We start from the raw sequence: 20017 nt of genomic DNA, 5'->3' as shown, positions 1-20017 counted from the left end.
CTTCTGCTGGGTCCAAATATTCTCATTGCAGCATGACCCATTTTGTGTCATCAGCAAGCATGGATACTTTACACTCTGTCCCCTTTATTAACGTAAATAATTGAGAGCCAATAACTGATCATTGGAGCACTGCACTTATTGCATCCTTCCAGACTGGGAAAAAGTATCACTTATTTTGACTTCTCTGCTGAATGAGAGGGCATGCACACATGGGTGAGGGTTGGGATTGCAAGTCTTTTGTGATCATGGAAAGAGTAGGTGTGAGAGAGGAAGAAATATAGGGGTACTTGCATGCAGTGTCATACATAGAAGGAATGAGAGAGGTGTGGAGGGATGTTCAGGGAAGTTTGAAGGTGAGATGGGAATGGTTGTAGCATTGACAAAAGAGGGCGTTGAATGGGTGGCACAGATTATGGGTAGAGAAAGCAAGGTGGGGAGAGGGGGACTCTGATATAGTGGGAGTAAGTTGAATTTCCACACTTCACACTTGATCTGCTAAATCATTCTCTCTCGGCCTCTTTAAATATCTGGATTCCACAGTTTGCTTTCCATCTGTCTTTGTATCAACAGGCTTTAATATAATGTATTTGATAACTTCATATTTTAATTAATTAAATAACATAGGCAGTTGATGCCTAGCACTGTGCCCGGTCATACCCCGTTTATTCTTGCTCTCTTGCATTATTTTAACATTTCCCTATACTTCCTAACATATAATGCCCATCTTCATGAATTCTTAATGTACAAAGTTTCCTTTAGTGTGATATGTTTTTGAAGCTCAGAAATAACACATTAATTAGTTTCCTCTTTCCAAGGTACAAGTTCTTAAACATGACAAACATTCTTCCCCACAATTGGATTTTAGGCTAATGAAAATCAAATAAAACAAAATGCCGGATCTATTCAGAAAGTCAGGTGGAATGAAAAAGAACTGGGGATTCAGGTTAAAAATCCTTTTAACTTCTGTTCCCAATCTGCTGATTATTTCCAGCATTTTCTGGAGTTTGGACTGTCTTTTTGGTCAGCATTTTGCTTTATGAGACTTGGTCTAATTCATTTGTTCTTCCTGCTTTTAATATTCCTTTTATACATGCAAAGACTTTTTTGGAAGAAATTTATTGTTTAGTTCAACAGATGTGTTTACCCTTTTAATGACTAAATTTCATTTTCCAATCTGCCATGGCCTTGATTTAATGGATACCTTGTGGATGCTTGAAACTTTGCCCTGATTTGTGTTGCAACTGTCACTGGCAGGCTTGAGCCATTGGCAATAAAGTGCTAATAAAAGATGACACGTTAATTTTAGAAAATGTTAAATATTGGAGGAGTGCAGATAAGGTAATGTAATTCTAATTTAGTATACTAGATATTGAGTCTTGTAGCAGTTGTGCAAGTAGCAACAAATGGTGAAGTAAATTCATTCATCAGTGATTGCAGTGTATCTCAAATAATCAGACTCTTTCCTTTGTGTAGAATGGGCCGCAGTCACTACAGAGGACTTGGGAAGGATAGCAGCAAGCACCATAAATCCAGCGAAAATATATAGCTGGGGGGGGGGGGGCAATCTCCTTCAATTTGTTTGCATTTTCATATTCTAATTGGTGATCTTCAAAATCAGGAAGTGGAATTTTTATTCAAGCCTTACATTTATTTGTGCTTTTCAACAGCAATATGATTGAAACTCTGAAGGAAAAGTTAAATTTTAAATATGTGAAATGGCATTTATTTTGCCTGTAGTTTTTTTGCTGTTGTTTTCATATACTGGGGTAGAGCTGACAGTGTTAGTATCACAAGGGGTGTGATAGAAAATTCAAAAATCTGAGGTACAAAGGGATTTGAGAGTTCTGTGCAAGATTCTCTAAAGGTTAATTTGCAGGTTGAGTCAGCAGTGAGGAAGACAAATGCGATGTTAGCATTCATTTTAAGAGGACTAAAATATAAAAGCAAGGATGTAATGTTGAATCTTCATAAAACTAGTGAGACCTCATTTAGAGAATTGAGCAGTTTTAGGCCATGTACCTAAGAAAGGATGTGCTGACATTGGCGAGGTTTCAAAGAAGGTTCATGAAAATAATTCTGGGATTGAAAGGCTTGTCATGTAAGGAGTGTTTGGCTCTGGGCCTCTTCTCGTGAGAATTCAGAAGAATGAGGGTGACCTCATTGAAACCTATTGAATGTTGAAAGTCCTTAATAGAGTGGGCGTAAAGAGGATGTTTTATATAGAACGTAAAGTACAGCGCAGGAACAGGCCATTTGGACCACAATCTGTGCCAAGCCAGTCAAAAAGCAAATCAGAAACACCCAAAATCTTCCTTACATCCAAATGCCTCTTAAAAGCCTCCAATATTTTTACCACTCCCACCATACCAAGCAGTGCATTCTAGACATCCACAACTTGTGAGTACTAAGTTTGCCCCTGACATCTTCCTTGAACCTACCCCCTCTTACCTTCAACGCATGCCATCTGATATTAGACATTTTTCACCCTGGGAAGCAGATACCTTTTGTCCACTCAGTCTATGCCTCTCCTAACCTTGTAAACTTCTATAAGATTAATACTCTGCCTCCAATGCTCCAGAGAAAACAACCCAAATTTATCCAGCCTCTCGTGATAGCAAATGCCCTGTGAACCATGCAGCATCCTGGTGAATCTCTTCTGCATCCTCTCCAAAGCCTCAACATTTTCTTATAGTGGGGCAACCAAGAGTTTTATTAAGTTGGAACATAACTTCCTGACTTTTAAACTAAGTGCCTTGACTAATAATAGCAAGCATTCCATTAGCTGTCTTAACCATCTTATTGACCTGAGTAGCTACTGTCAAGGAGCTATGGACTTTGATTCCAAGAACACTGCTGCTCAGCAACACTGTTAAGGATCATGCCCCCTAACAGCATATTATCCCTTTGCATTTGCCCTACCAAGGTGAAACACCTTGCATTTATCTGGGTTAAAACCATCTGTCATTTCTCAGCCCATATCTACAACTGATCTATATTGTACTGTATTCTTTGCCAGTCTTTTATACTATCCACAGTTCCACCAATCTTGGTATCATCCACAAATGTACTAACCCACCTATCTGTATTTTCAAGCAGGTAATTTATACAAATTTCAAACATCGGGGTTCCCAGCACAGATCCCTCTGAAACTCCACTAATTACACGCCTCCAATTCGAATAAGTCCCTTCAATCATTACCCTCTGTCTTCTATGTGCAAGCTAGGTCTGAGTCCAAACAGCCAATTCAGTGTGGATCCCATGCATCTTAAACGTCTGGATTAGCCTCCTGTGATGTATACACATCCATTGCCATACCCTCATCAATGCAGACATGCTGGCTGTTCCTGATTAGGCCATGGGTTTCCAAATGCTCATATCCTAAGAATTTACTCCAGCAATTTCCCTGCAATTGATGTGAGACTCATCGGTCTCTACTTGTCAGGATTTTACCCTGTTCTCTTAAATAAGGTATAACCTTAGACACGCCAGTCCTCTGGGATCTTGCCGGTGGCTAGAGGGGACACAAAGATACTGGTCAAAGGCCCAAAAATCTTGTTGCTTGTCTCCTTCAATAACCTGGGTTAAATCCCATCAGGCCCTGAGGACTTAATAATCATAAGAGACCCAACATTTCCTCTTCCTTGACCTCTAAATGCATTAATGTATTCATACACTCAGCATTGATCTGGTCCTCCATATCCTTTTCCTTGGTAAATACTGAAGCAAAATATTCATTAAGTGCCTCACTCATATTTTCTGCATCCAAGCATATGCTCCTGCTTTTATCTTTGAGTGGTCCCACCCTATCTCCAGTTATCCTCTTACTCTTGATGTACGTGTAGAATGCCTTGAGATTCGCCTTAATCCTACCTGCCTTTCATGGCCCCTCCTGGCTTTCTTAATTCCCTTTAGTTCTTTTCTGGCGGTTTTATGTTCATGCTTCATTTGATCCTAACTTCCGCAGCTTTACATTTACTTTTTTTTTGACTAAGTTTATCACCTCTCCAGACATCCAAGCTTCTAATCCCATCTTTCTAACCCCATCCTTGCTTCTAACAGGAACATACCATTCCAGTACTCTGTGCAATTGATCTTTAAACACTGTTCACGTGTCTGATGTGGATTTGCCAGAGAAAAGGTGTTCCAAATTAATGCTTCTTAGTTCCTGGTTAATGCCTTCGTAATTTGCCGTACTCCAATTTAAAACACTCATACAAGGACCATACCTATCATTATCTATCGCTATCCTGAAAGTGGAGTTGTGGTTACTGTTCTCTAACTGTTCATCCACTGAAATATCCATTACCTGGCCAGGCTCATTACCCAACACCAAGTCCAATTTGGCCCTCCTCTCGTTGGACTGTTCACATGTTGATTTAAGAAACCTTCCTGGATACACTTAACAAATTCAGCCCCATCTAAGCCCCTTATGCTAAGAAGATCCAAGTTTATATTAGGGAAATTGAAATCCCCCCACGACAACACTATTTTTATATATTTCCTTCATCTGATTACATATCTGTTCCTCAATGTCCTGGTGACTATAGTATCTGTAGTACAATTCCATAATCCCATCAGTGTGATTGCACCCTTCCTACTCAGTTCTATCCAAATGTCAGAACCCTCCGTTATGCCTCCCGAGTGCAGCTGTAATATTGTCCCTGATTAGTAGTGCAACTCCACCCTCCACCCCCCCCATTACCTTGTCTGTCTTTCCTAAAACTTTGAAAACCTGTTACGTTAAGCATCCATTTCTGCCCCCCTTTCAACCATGCTTCAGAAATGGCTACATCATTGTAGTTCCATGTGCTGATCCATGCTCTAAATTCATCACCCTTGTCCATGGTGGCCCTAGCATTAAAATATACTCACTTCAAACTATCTGAGCTAACATACCTGTTATTTAAATTTTGGCCTTTCAATACCTTCCCTGATACCTACCTTCTGGTCCAATTATTCCCTTATAGTTCCCAGTTCCCTGCAAAACATGTTTAAACTCCTGAGTAGCATCAGCAAAACTCACAGCTAGTATATTGGTCCTCCTCCAGTTCAGGTGCAACCCATCCCTCTTTTACGGGTCACCCCTTCACCAGAAAAGGTTTCAATGATCCAAGGACTTGAAACACTGTCCCTTGTACCATCTCCGCAGCCCCTCATTCATCCATGCTACCACCCCTTTCCTACCTGCAATAGCCCATAGCATCAGGAGATTACAGCCTTGGAGGTCCTCCTCTTCAGCCTCTTTCCTAACTCAATATAGTCACACTGCGTAGGACTTCTTCCCCTTTTCTGCCTACGTCGTTGATGTCAGTATGTATCATGACTTCTGGCTGTTCCTCATCCCACTTGAGAATATCCTGCAGCCATTTCAATACATCATTGACCTTAGTACCCGGGAGGCAGCATATCCTGGTGTCTCATTTGTGGCCACAGAACCTCCTTTCTACATCCCTAATTATCAAGTCCCCTATAACTACCGTACAGGGTACCTGTCCCTGTTGAGAGTCAGAGCTGGCAACAGTGCCACCAGACTGGCAGCTGCTGCCATGATCTGATGAATCATCTTCCCCCTCCCCTCAGCAGTATCCAAATGGGTATTCTTGTTGCTGAAGAGAATGGCCTCAAAGGCCATTGACTTCTTTATCTCCTTGTCTGTCCTGATGGTCACGCATCTACTCACCAAAGCCTGTACTCTGCGTGTGACCATTTCTTCAAAGTCTTGTCTTTAATATTTTCAGCCTCCCGAATGGTGGGGAGTCTAAGACTAGAGGACATAGCCTTATAATAAAGGGACGTCCATTTAGAACAGACATAGAACCATAGAACACTACAGCACAGTACAGGCCCTTCAGCCCTCCATGTTGTGCTGACCCACATAATCCTTTAAAAAAGTACTAAACCCACACTACCCCATAACCCTCCATTTTTCTTTCATCCATGTGCCTGTCCAAGAGGTTCTTAAATACCCCTAATGGTTTAGCCTCCACCGCCATCCCTAGCAAGTCATTCCAGGCACTCACAACCCTCTTGTAAAAAACTTACCCCTGATGCCTCCCCTAAACTTCCCTCCCTTAATTTTGTACATATGCCCTCTGGTGTTTGCTATTTGTGCCCTGGGAAACAGGTACTGACTATCCACCCTATCTATGCCTCTCATAATCTTGTAGACCTCTATCAAGTCCCCTCTCATTCTTCTATGCTCCAAAGAGAAAAGTCCCAGCTCTGTAAACCTGCTTCATATGACTTGTTCTCCAATCCAGGCAAAATCCTGGTAAATCTCCTCTGCACTCTCTTCATAGCTTCCACATCCTTCCTATAATGAGGTGACCAGAATTCCTCCTGACATGAGGAATTTCTGTAGCCATCGTTTGAATCTGCTGCCACAGGCAGTTGTGAAGGCCAAGTCATTGGATGTATTTAAGACAGAGGTTGATAAATTTTGATTAGTCAGGGCATGAAGGAATATAGGTGGGGGGAAAAGAGGCAGGAGATTAGAGCTGAGAGGTAAAATGGATCAGCCATGATGAAATGGGAGGGTAGACTTGATGGGCCAAATGGCCTAATTCTGCTCCTATACGTTATGGTGTTATGGGTGTCTAAGATAGTGTTGGTCAAAATGCCTTGATGGCTGCAGCCATATCAGCATATTAAGCTTCATTTTTTGTGTAGTGAGTTGTTAATGGTAAAATTGTGTAATTTGACTGGCAGGCAGGGTTTATTTCAGTATGATAAGAAAAACTGGACCGATGTGACTTAAAACCAGACAATAGAATGTAGAACAGGACCTTCGGCCCACAATGTTGGTAACCATGATGCCAAATGAAACTCCACCTATCTGCATATATGTGGTCCATACTCCTCCATTCTTTGCATGTTCATATCCCTGTGTGTCTTTTAAATGCTACTATCATGTCTGCTTCCACCACAACCACTTTTAGCAGCGTGTTCTAGACTTAAAACTCTGTTCCATAAAAAATGCACTGCACATCTTCTTTAAACTTTCTCTCTCTCACCTTAAAGCCATGTCTGCTAGTTTTTAGTATTTTTATACTGGGAAAAGATCAATATTTGCACCTCATAATTTTATAGACCTTCCTCTGGTCTCCCCTTTGCTTCCTATGCTATAGAGAAATCAATCCAAGTTCATCAAGCCTGTCCTTGTAATATTCTCTGACTTAGCTAGCATCCTGGTGAACCTCTTCTGCACCTTCTATAAAGCCTCCACATTCTTACTGTAATGGTGCAACCAGAACCGTACATGACACTCCAAATGCAGCCTAACTGTTGTTTATACGACTGCTACATCGCTACTCTTGTACTCAGTGCCAGAACTGATGAGAGACACATGCCCTATGTTTTCATACCACTTTGTATTGCATTTTCAGGGAGCTATGGATTTGGAGCCCAAAATCCCTCTGTACATCAGTGATATTAAGGATTTTTGCCTGTCATTTGTATACTTTTCCCTTACATTTTACTTCCCAAAGTGCAACACATCAAGTAAGTGTGGATTGAACTGTATCTGCCATTTGTGGGCAACAAAAGAAGAAATTGCTGGGGCTCTGACAGATACTTGTATCAGCATTAGCTATGGGCAAGGTACCAGTAGATTGGAAGTCTTCAAGGACAAGTCGAGGAACTGCAGTCTGTGAAGCTAGCATTAGTGGTGGGAAAGTTACTCAAGGAGATTCTGAGAGATGGGATCTACCTTCATTTGTAAAGATAGACTGATTAGGGGTAGTCACTCTGCAGCTTTGCGTTTGGGAGTTGTATCTCTCAAATTTTATTGAGTTCTTTAAAGAGTTGACCAATAGGATTGACTAGGGCAAGGTGATAGATGTGATATATGTGGATGTAAGCAAGCTCTTTGACAATGTTGTGTATGGGAAGATGGTCCAGGATGTTAGGTCACATGGGATTCAAGGTAAGCTGGCTAACTGGATACTGTCCTAATGAAGGGTCCACATCGAAACATTGATTGTTCAAGTCTATCCATAGATGCTGCCTGACTCTTTGAACTCCTTTATGTTATGTAGAACATAACACAGTGGAGGCCTGATATTCAGCTTGAGGTCTATGATCAGTGTGTGCTTCAGGGATTAGTACTGGGTTTTCTGTTCAAAGTAAATTTATTATCAAATTGTGTGTATGTCACTTGGATTCCCTTCATTTATTTGGGATGCTGTGTTGCTTAATTGGGTCAGGAGACTGTTGCCAAACAGTTTCTAACTATCATCAGTCGCGTGCACTGGTGTGTCTGTTAGACACTACACTGTGCTTAGAGCAAACATTTTTAAAATAGCATCAGTTGTGTATGTTTGTGTTCAAAAGTAGTGATTTTTGTCAGTGATGTTGGCAAGAAATTCAGAATTATTTTGTTCACTGCGGTTTCAAACATTCTGGCTTAGAGATGCCAGAAATGGCCGGGAGTGAAAATTATACTACTTCATTACTTCAAGTTACGAACTACAAAGAATTTGAAGGATCATCAGTCATCTTGAATGTTTCAAAGAAAATGAGGATTAATAGATGTAATTGGCAAAAGCATTGTATGAAGGCATTCTATTATCTGCACTGGGTGTCTGCACCAATTTTACTCATTGTGTACACTGGATTAATTGCTCTGTCGATAACTAATACATAGTTTTATACCACTGTAGTAGTATTGGTAGTGTTTTTATTTGTTCTGTATTTCATTTAAGTACATGATTTATTACTGTTAAACTGTAGTTTGTGTTTTTAATACCTTTTTAACTATTTCCATGAAACTTTGGCTAATCGGAGCAGCCACTTAATTGGGCTATTATATACTAGACCTGATGAGCCCCAATTAACTAGAATCTACTGATTCTAGATGATATTAAGAACATGAGTTGTACAATTCTTGAAAATGAATTTATAGGTTGCAGAATTATTTCAGTGTTGTGAATAAAGTTATCCATGCTGGAGCCTGATGGTTGAAGGGTAATAATTGTTCCTGAACCTGGTGGTGTAGGGCCCAAAAGTTCTGTATCTCTTTCCTGATGGCTGCAGCAAGAAGAGAATATGGCCTGGATGTTGGAAGTCCTTGATGATGGATGCTGCTTTTTTGTGGCAGCACTACTTGTGGATGTTCTCAATGATGAAGGCGGCTTTTCTTGTGATGGGCTGGGCGGTATCCACTGGAGGTTTTTCCATTCTTGGGCATTGGTGTTTCAATACCAGGCTGTGACAGAACCAATCAGGATACTCTCCACTCTCCATCTGTAGAAGGTTGTCAAGGTTCTAGATCTCATGCCAAAATCTGCACAAACTTCGAAGAAAATAGTATGTTAACTTAATGTTTTGGATGAGAATGGAGTTGGCTTGGTTTGTAAGTTTGCGTGTGATGCTAAAATCAGTGATATTATGGACTATGAAGAAGGTAATGTGAGATTCAAAAGGATATAGAAACTAGGCTAAGGATTGGTCTACAAGGATTGTATTTAACTCTGACAAGTTGTAAAATATTGCATTTTGGCAAGTTAAACCAGAGCAAGACAGTAAATGGACTGTTGTAGAACAAAAAGAAGTTGAGGTACGGGGGCAGTGTTAACTGAAAGTGAGCAACTCATGTAAACAAGATAATGAAGGCATTTGGCACACCTTCATTGGTCAGGGTATTGAGTATAAGCATAAGATGTCAACTGTACGATACATTGCTGAGGCCACACTTGGATATTGTGTGAATTCTGATCACTTAGCTACAAGAAGGATGTCAATAAGTTAGAAAGGGAGCAGAGTAGGTTCAGGAGGATATTGCTAGGACTGGAAGGCATGAGTTCTGGGGAGAATCTGTTTTCCCTGGAGAATAGACTGTTGGGAGGTGTGTAAAATTATAAGGGATATACGTATGATAAATGATTGTAATAATTTCCTCTGGGTACATAAATGTAAAACTAGAGGGCATAGATTTAAGGTGAGAGGAGTAAAATTTAAAGGGAACCCGAAGGGTTAGTTTTGCTATAGAGGATTTGTGGTATCTGTTGGAGAAAGCTGTTACAATTGCCACAGTTTAAAAAAAAACCCTTTAAGATGGGAACGTAGATAGGAAAGGTATGGGTCAAGTGCATGGAATTTAGAATGCTCAGATGGGCAGTGTGGTTGACATGGATGAGTTGAACCTAATTGCCTGTCCTGTGCTGTACAATTGTAAGACTCAGAGACATTTCATCTTGTGAGAGAATGAAATTAAGGTCACAGATTTTTAATAAACAGAAGTCGGAGTTTGAATTTTTTTTGTCGTAAAGTTGAGCATCTGGATGTTAAAGCTAGCACGAGAAGGCACAGTCTTAAGATGCCTGGAAGTAGGTACAGAGGAGGTGTCAGGGGTAAGTGTTTTACGCAGAGAATGGTGAGTGTGTGGAATGGGGTGCCAGTGACGGTGGTGGAGGCAGATAAGATAGAGTTTTTTAAGAGTCTCCTGGATAGGTACATGGAGCTTAGCAAAATAGAGGGCTATGGGTAGCCCTAGGTAATTTCTAAGGTAAGAACATTTTCAGCACAGCTTTGTGGGCTGAAAGGCCTCTATTGTGCTATAGATTTTCTATGTTTCTATGTTAGGTGGATACAGTTGCTTTGAATATTTTTAACTGTTAACTCGATTCTTTATAAGCATGCTGGTGGTAGGTTGCAAGGGAATAGGCAAGAATGCAAATTATTGTTGTAACCAGATCTAATTGTGCTTCTAATTTGAGTTGATTTAAATATCCATTGGCACTGGTGCAGTGAAAAACTTACTTGCAGCAGCAATGCAAGCACATAGCTTCAGATAAGCATCATTCTCAAGAAAAACATTAAATATAAATTACATGATTTTTACAGGAAAACACAATTAGAATTTTAAAAAGATTATTTTAGTGCAAACTAAACAGTGTTGTAAACTGTAGTGATTAAGGCACCTCTGCTTCATCCACCACAACAGACAGGATCTCCCGGTTGCCACCCACTTCAACTCTGCTTTACATTCCTATTTGGATATGTCCATATATGGCCTCTACTGCCATAATGAGGCCAAACTCAGGTTGGAGGAGCAACACCTCATATACCATCTGGGTAGTCTCCAGCCCCTTGGCATGAACATTGAATTCTTCAACTTCCGGTAATTCCCTCCCCCTCCCTTCCCCCATCCCAGTTTCACTCTGCCTCTTCCTCCAGCTGCCTATCACCTCCCTCATGGTTCAGGCTCCTTCTACTACCCGTAGTGTTTTCTCCTTACATCCTTTCTTCACCTTTCCTGCCTATCTCCTCACTGCTTCCCCTCCCCCACCCCTTGATCTTTCCCCTTACTGGTTTCTCACCTGGCTCTTACCAGCCTTCTTCCCACCCTCCCCCCTCCTTCTTTATAGGGCACCTGCCCCCTCCCTCTTCAGTCCTGACGAAGGGTCTTGGCCTGTGAAACGTTGACTGTTCATTTCCACAGATGCTGTCCGACCTGCTGAGTTCCACCAGCATGTTGTGCATGTAAATCTAGTCAGCTCCAACCTGGGCACTAGCCTACAAAGAAAGTATCCAGGACATCTTTAGGAGGCGGTATCTCAGAAAGGTAGCGTCCTTTATTAAGGACCTCCAGCACCCAGAGCATGCACTTTTCTCACTGTTTCCATCAGGTAGGAGATACAGAAGCCTGAAGGCACACACTCAGCGATTCAGGAGCAGTTTCTTCCCCTCTGCCATCCGAGTTCTTAAATGGACGTTGAAGCTTTGGACACTACCTCACTTTTATAATATACAGTATTTCTGTTTTTGCACATTTTTTATTTAAATCCATTCAGTATACATAATTGATTTACTTGTTTATTATGTTTTTTTTATTAATACATTTTTATCTCTTTGCTAGATTATGTATTGTATTGAACTGTTGCTGCTAAGTTAACAAATTTCACGTCACATGCTGGTGATAATAAACCTGATTCTGATTCCTTAATCTCTGAAGAAAATAAAGTTCTGGGGTCAGGTTATGTTATATGATGGTAATGTACAGGAATTAAAGCAGCTGACTTTCTCCACTCCCATTCCCCAATGCAGGCAATGAGTATTTGCCTTTCTTCCCCTAACATAATTCATATGTTTATAAGTGAAGGTGACATTGGATAGGGTGAAAATGAAAAAGGAGGACCAGAAAGGCACACTCTGCCTATAGTCAACCTCACATTGAGATGCATTCCAGATGCATTACAGATTACTGACTGAGGTGGGGATAAAGACCACAGAAAGGTTTATCATAGTCTTTCCATTTTCCCCAAGGCATAGGAGGCAGTCTTGAAAATGGTAAATATATTTAATTAAGTGTGTTATGGACATGGCAACTGCACATTAATCAATTTAAAAGCACATGGGTTTTGTGAAATAATCGAGGAAACAATAATCAACATCTGATAAACGTTGAGTTAACAAGTTGGAACCAGCATTTGTCAAATACAAATGGAGTCCAATGAATTGGATTGTTTGGTCAATTAACAGGTAATGTTGATGAAAAAGGTTAGGCTCTAAGATAGTGTCTCTCTAGATTTTCAAAAGGTTTTAATTCTCAGATTTAAAAGAAACTGATTTGTAAAATTAAAGTTCATGCCATAGTGTTAAATGGCAGAATGGAAAATGGGTCTAGGGTAGAAAGTTGTGGAGCTGTGATGTGGGTGCTATTACAGAGTCTTGGATGGCTCAGGGACAGGAATGGTTACTTCAAGTGCTGGGCTTTAGATATTTTAGAAAGGACAGGGAGGGGGGCAAAAGAGCTGGGGGTGTGGCACTGTTGATCAGAGATAGTGTCACGGCTGTAGAAAAAAAAGGTGGACGTCATGGAGGGATTGTTTATGGAGTCCCTGTAGGTGGAGGTCAGGAACAAGAAGGGGTCAGTAACTCTACTGGGTGTTTTTTATAGGCCACCCAATAGTAACAGGGATATTGAGAAGCAGGTAAGGAAACAGATCCTGGAAAGGTGTAATAATAACAGAGTTGTCATAATGGGAAATCTTAATTTCCCAAATATTGATTGGCATCTCCTTAGAGCAAGGGGTTTAGATGGGGTGGAGTTTGTTAGGTGTGTTCAGGAAAGTTTCTTGACACAATATGTAGATAAGCCTACAAGAGGAGAGACTGTACTTGATTTGGTATTGGAAAATGAACCCAGGTGTCAGATCTCTCAGTGGGAGAGCACTTTGGAGATAGTGATCATAATTCTATCTCCTTTACAATAGCATTGGAGAGAGATAGGAACAGACAAGTTAGAAAAGTGTTTAATTGGAGTAAGGGGAATTATGAGTCTATCATGCAGGAAATTGGAAGCTTAAATTGGGAACAGGTGTTCTCAAAGAAAAACACGGAAGAAATGTGACAAATGTTCAGGGGATATTCTGTATAGGTGCGTTCCAATGAGACGGAAGTTATGGTAGGGTACAGGAACCGTGGTGTACTAAGGCTGTAATAAATCAAGTCAAGAAAAAAACAAAAAGCTTACAAAAGGTTCAGAGAGCAAGGTAATAATGTTAGAGATCTAGAAGATTATAAGGCTACTAGGAAGGAGCTTAAGTAGGAAATTAGGAGAGCCAGAAGGGGCCATGAAGAAGGCCTTGGTGGGCAGGAGTAAGAAAAACCCCAAGGCACTCTACAAGTATGTTAAGAGCAAGAGGATGAGACTTGAAAGAATAGGACCTATCAAGTGTGACAGTGGAAAAGTGTGTATGGAACCGGAGGAAATAGCAGAGGTACATTATTATTATTATTTATTATAATACTTCATTGTCACCAATTGATACTAGAGCGTATAATCATCACAGTGATATTTGTTTCTGTGCTTTGCGCTCCTTGAAGTACAAATCAAAGTAAATATAATAAAAATTTAAATTATAAATCATAATTTGAAAAATAGAAAAGGGAAAGTAAGGTAGTGCAAGTCAGGTCCAGATATTTGGAAGGTATGGCCCAGATCTGGGTAAGGATCTGTTCAGCAGTCTTATCACAGTTGGAAAGAAGCTGTTCCCAAATCTGGCCGTACGAGTCTTCACGCTCCTGAACCTTCTCCCGGAGGGAAGTGGGACAAAAAGTGCGTTGGCTGGGTGGGTCTTGTTCTTGATTATTCTGGCAGCACTGCTCCGACAGTGTGTGGTGTAAAGTGAGTCCAAGGATGGAAGATTGGTTTGTGTGATGTGCTGGGCTATATCCACGATCTTCTGCAGCTTCTTCCAGTCTTGGACAGGACAACTTCCGTACCAGGTTGTGATGCACCCTAGAAGAATGCTTTCTACGGTGTACCTATTTAAAATTAGTGAGGGATTTAGGGGACAGGCCAAGTTTCTTCAGCTTCCTCAAGAAGTAAAGGTGCTGGTGGGCCTTCTTGGCAGTGGACTCTGCTTGGTTAGACCAAATCAGGCCATTTGTGATATTCATCCCAATGAACTTAAAGCTTTTGACCTGTTCCACCTGCGCACCAGCAATGTAGATGGGGTTGTGCGGTCCGCTACTCCTTCTGAAGTCAACAACCAATTCCTTCGTCTTGCTGACATTGAGGGATAGGTTATTGTCTTTGCACCATGCCACCAGGTTCTTAATTTCCTCTCTGTACGCAGACTCATCATTACCCAAGATACGGATACAATTGTGGTGTCATCAGCAAACTTGTATATTGACTTTGATGGAAACTTGGCTACACAATCATGGGTGTACGGTGTGTACAGCAGGGGGCTGACTACCCAGCCTTGTGGGGCCGGTACCGGTGCTCAGAATGATTGTAGAGGAGAGCTTGTCCCCTATTTTTACAGCTTGGGACCTGTCCGTGAGGAAGTTGAAGATCCAGCTACAGATCTGAGTGCTAAGACCCAGGTTCCTGAGCTTAGGAATCAGTTTATTTGGAATGATGATATTAAGGCAGAGCTGTAGTCAATGAAAGGGAGCCTTACATATGTGTCTTTATTCTCCAGGTGTTCTAAGGAGGAATGTAATGCCAGAGAGATGGCATCTGCCGTTGACCTGTTGCTCCGGTAGGCGAATTGCAAAGCATCGAGGTTGACTGGCAGGTTATGGTTGATGTGTGCCATAACCAATCGCTCGAAGCACTTAATAGCAATTGATGTTAGAGCCACAGGTCGGTAGTCATTCAGGCATGCCATCTTACTTTTCTTTGGCACCGGGATTATCGTTGCCTTCTTAAAACACGAGGGGATCTTAGACTGAAGCAGGGAGCAGTTGAAGATGTCAGCAAACACTCCAGCTAGCTAGCTTGCACAGGCCTGGAGAACCCGTCCCGGGACGCCATCTGGTCCTATCGCCTTCCTTGGATTTATCTTCAGGAAGATTCTTCTAACGTCTTCCTCGATGACGATGAATCTTGATGCCACCAGGTCCAGTTTATCCAGAGGGTCTGGACGCTCCTCTTCTGTTCAAATCTTGAGTAGAATACTTTACTTCAGTATTCGCTATGGAAAAGGATCTTGGTGATTGTAGTGATGACTTGCAGTGGACTGAAAAGCTTGAGCATGTAGATATTAAGAAAGAGGATGTGTTGGAGCTTTTGGAAAGCATGGATAAGTCGCTGGAATTGGATGCAATGTACCCCAGGCTGCTGTGGGAGGCAAGGGAGGAGATTGCTGATCCTCTGGCAATGATCTTTGCATCATCAATGGGGACAGGAGCGGTTCCGGAGGATTGGAGGGTTGCGGACACTACCTTTATTCAAGAAAGGGAGTAGACATAGCCCAAGAAATTATAGACCAGTGAGTCTTACTTCAGTGGTTGATAAGTTGATGGAGAAGATCCTGAGAGGCAGGATTTATGAACATTTGGGGAGGTATAATATGGTTAGGAGTAGTCAGCATGGCTTTGTCAAGGGCAGGTCATGCCTTACAAGCCTGATTGAATTTTTTGAGGATGTGACTAAACACATTGATGAAGAAAGAGCAATAGATGTAGTGTATATGGATTGCAGCAAGGCATTTGATAAGGTACCCCATACAAGGCTTATTGAGAAAGTAAGGAGGTATGGGATCGAAGGGGACATTGCTTTGTGGACCCAGAACTGGCTTGCCCACAGAAGGCAAAGAGTGGTTGTAGACTGGTCATATTCTGCATGGAGTGCCTCAGGGATCTGTTCTTGGACCCTTACTCTTCGTGATTTTTATAAATGACCTTGATGAGGAAGTGGAAGGATGAGTTAGTAAGTTTGTTGATGACACAAAGTTTGGAGGTGTTGCGGATAGTGTGGAGGGCTGTCAGAGGTTATAGCGGGACATGGATATGATGCAAAACTGGGCTGAGAAGTGGTAGATGGAGTTCAACCCAGATAAGTGTGAGGTGGTTCATACTGGTATGTCAAATATGATGGAAGAATATGTTATTATTGGTAAGACTCTTGGCAGTGTGGAGGATCAGAGGGACCTTGTGGTCCGAGTCCACATGAAGCTCAAAGCAGCTGCACAGGTTGACTCTGTGGTTAAGAAGGCATATGGTGCATTGGCCTTCATCAATTGTGGGATTGAGTTTTAAGAGCTGAGATGTAATGTTGCAGCTGTATAGGACCCTGGTCAGACCCCACTTAGAGTACTGTGCTCAGTTCTGGTTGCCTCACTACAGGAAGGTCATGGAAACGATATAAAGCGTGCAGAGGAGATTTACAATGATGTTGCCTGGATTGGGGAGCATGCCTTATGAGATTAGGTTGAGTGAACTCAGCCTTTTCTCCTTGGAGCGAAGGAGGATGAGAGGTGACCTGATAGAGGTGTACAAGATAATGAGAGGCATTGATTGTGTGGATAGTCAGAGGCGCTTCCCCAGGGCTGAAATGGCTAGCATGAGAGGGCATAGTTTTAAGGCGCTTGGAAGCAGGTACAGAGGAGATGTCAGGGGTAAGTTTTTTTTACACAGAGTGGTGAGTGCATGGAATGGGCTGCCGACAGCGGTTGTGGAGACAAAAACTATAGGGTCTTTCAAGAGACTCCTGGATGGCTGCATGGAGCTTGGAAAAATAGAACTACCTAGGCTTTACCCATAGCCTTTTAAGGTAAGGACATGTTTGACACAGTTTGTGGGCTGAAGGGCCTGTATTGTGCTGTATGTTTTCTACGTTTCTAAGAAATAAATGTGCAGATTATTTTCTAAATGGAGAGAAAATCCAAAAATCTGAGGTGCAAAGTGATTTGGGAGTCCTTGTGCAGTACACCCTGAAAGTAACTTTGCAGATAGAGTTGGTAGTAACATAGAAACATAGAAATCTACAGCACATTACAGGCCCTTTGGCCCACAATGTTGTTCCAACCATGTAACTTACTCTAGAAACTGCCTAGAATTTCCCTACCACATAGCTCTCTATTTTTCTAAGCTGCATGTACCTATCAAAGAGTCTCTTAAAAGACCCTATTGTACCCACCTCTTCCACCTTCATTGGCAGTGTATTCCACGCACCCACCACTCTGTGTGGAAAAACTTGCCTCTGAATCCCCCTTGCACCAACTTCCACACCTTTAAACTATGCCCCCTCGTATTAGCCATTTCAGCCCCGAGAGAACGCCTATAGCTATCCACATTACCAATGCCTGTCATCATATTATACACCTATATCAGATCACCTCTCATCCTCCGTTGCTCCAAGGAGAAAAGGCCAAGTTCTCTCAACTTATTCTCATAAGGCATGCTCTCCAATCCTGGTGGTGAGGAAGGCAAATGTAATGTTAGCATTCATTTCAAGAGGTCTTGAATACACTGGCAAGGCCTAACTTTAATATTGTGAACTGTTTTGGGCTCTTCATCTTAAAAAAAGGATGGGCATTGGTGAGGGTTCAGAGGAGATTCACAAGAGTGATTCCGGGAACAAAAGTGTTGTGATATGAGGAACATTTGATAGCTCTGGGTCTGTACTTGCTGGAATTTAGGATTGGGGGGTGGGGGGGGGGGGCAGAAGAATCTCATTAAATCCTTTTGAATGCTGAAAGGCCTAGACAGTAGATGTGGAAAGGATGTTTCCCATGGTGGGGGAATCTGAAACAAGAGGGCACAGCCTCAAGATAGAGGGACATTTATTTAAAACCAAGATGTGGAGAAATTTCTTTAGCCAGAGGTTGATGAATTTGTGGAATTTATTACCACAAATAGCTGTGGAGGCCAGGTTGTTGGGTGTAGTTAAAGCAGAGCTTGATAGGTTCTTGATTGGACATGGCATCAAAGATTACGATAAGAAGGCTGGGGCATGGGGCTGAGGAGTAGGGAGGAAAGGATCAACCATGAGTGAACGGCGGAGCAGACTCGATTGTTCAGAAATGGCTTAATTTCTGCTCCTATCTTATGGTCTAGAACAGTTATGGTCAGAGTTTCTGGAGGTGCAGGATAATTTTAAGTTTTTAAAAATCAACAGAAGGCAACTAAAAAATGCATGGGGAGGGAATGTGAAAGTAATGTAGCCAATAATATAAAAAGATACCAAGAGTTTTCAGATGTGTAATGAGTAAAAGAGAGGCAAAAGGAGACGTTGACCCACTGGAGAATGACACCAGAGATGTAGTGATATGGAGAAAAGAATTAGTCGATGAACTGAATTAAGTATGTTTCTTCAGTCTTACTGGAAAGCACTAGTAGTATGCCAGAGAGTAGGGGCAGAATTGAATGTATTACTACAGAGAAAGTGATCCTAGACTGGATGGACTGCACCCCGGAGTTTTGAAGTTAGTTGGAGAGAACGTGGTGGCATTAGCAGTCATCTTGCATGAAATACTAGAATCAGGAACAGTTCTGGAAGACTGGAAAATTGCAAATTCACTTTATTTTCAAAGTAGGGAGGTAGCAAAAGACTGGAAATTATAGGCTGCTTATTCTGACTTCGCTGGCTGGTAAGATTTTAGAGTTGATTATTAAGGATGAGGTTGCATAGTACTTGGAAACACATGATACAACAGGCTGAAATCAGTATGGTTTTCTTGAGGGGAGATCTTGATGAGTACAGGTGCATAGATCCCTTTGGAGGCATTGGTAGAGAGGGCTGTGAAGAGTGTTTTTCCAATGCTGCCCTTCAAACAGGACATTGAATATAGAAGTTGTGAGGTTATGTTGTGATTATATGAGATATTGGTGAGGCTGCACTTGGAATATTGTTTGGTTGTGGTCACCCTGTTTTAAGAAGGATGTGATTACACTGAAGAGTGTAAACAAAAGATGCTACAAGGATGTTGACAAGACTATTGACCAAGATATATTGTCACTTCTGAAAGACATTGCAGGATTGGTTAACAGACAAGTGTAAAACATTTTATTGTTGACATTAGAGTTAACTGACTGTGAGAGAATAAGTTAAAGTGTTAACAGAAGTGCTCTTAGTGCCAGCATTGGCTGGCTGAGCTAAACAACCACCATCTATGCCATAAGTATAAAAGGTCTCTGCTACTATATCATTTGTCTGTATAAAGTCAGGTAAATAGAGAAATGTGGTCACCTACCTGCTGTTTGGCTGTAAGCAGGGTTACCTTTTAGCTGTCTAATTATTCAGTTGCATTCCATGTTGGGTCCACATAAAATCTGATTTGAGTCTTGTTGTTTTCCAGGAGTTTGCAGTTCCAGACTATCGTTCTCATCTTCAGGATTCACAGCTCTTACAGCAGCAGCAACATCAGCAACTCCGAAGACGACCTTCCCTGCTTTCAGAGTTCCATCCATCTGACAGGTGTCTGATGTTTGCTATTCATACCTATTTATGGTAGTTGGTGAAAAAATAGTATTTAATGTCATAAGAATAGCACTCAGAGTAGGTGACGTGGCTGCTTAACCCTGCTCTGCCATTCTGTAAGATTAGGTTCATGATATTGTCGTCATCTAATGTTCCATTCTAATTTTCATTCCCTTAATTTTCCTTTAGTTCTTCATTTTGTCCAAATAACCAAAATACTTCCTCCTTGCCAGCAGCCTTTTGAGTAATCCCTTTTGAACCCTCTCTAAAGTTTTTTCATTTTGCTTAAAGTATGGCAGTGAGAACTGGAAACAATATTCCAGTTGTTGTGGATTTCATACACACAGCCATGCTGGAGGA

At 41.5% G+C, this 20017-nt stretch overlaps 1 protein-coding gene across 17 annotated transcripts in view; it reads left to right on the top strand.

Moving 5' to 3' along the window:
• ncor1 (nuclear receptor corepressor 1) overlaps positions 1–20017 on the top strand; it is a 270800-nt gene that overhangs the window by 20643 nt on the left and 230140 nt on the right. For all 17 annotated transcript variants that reach the window (XM_059973760.1, XM_059973765.1, XM_059973762.1 and 14 more), the window contains exon 3: positions 19536–19654. In XM_059973760.1, coding sequence (XP_059829743.1) covers positions 19536–19654 — 119 coding nt within the window. The remainder of the gene's footprint in view (positions 1–19535; positions 19655–20017) is intronic.

The sequence above is a fragment of the Hypanus sabinus genome, chromosome 6 (assembly GCF_030144855.1).
Source record: "Hypanus sabinus isolate sHypSab1 chromosome 6, sHypSab1.hap1, whole genome shotgun sequence".
Taxonomy (NCBI): domain Eukaryota; kingdom Metazoa; phylum Chordata; class Chondrichthyes; order Myliobatiformes; family Dasyatidae; genus Hypanus; species Hypanus sabinus.
Note: the sequence above shows the minus strand (reverse complement) of the source record. Positions and strands in the feature narration are given on the sequence as shown.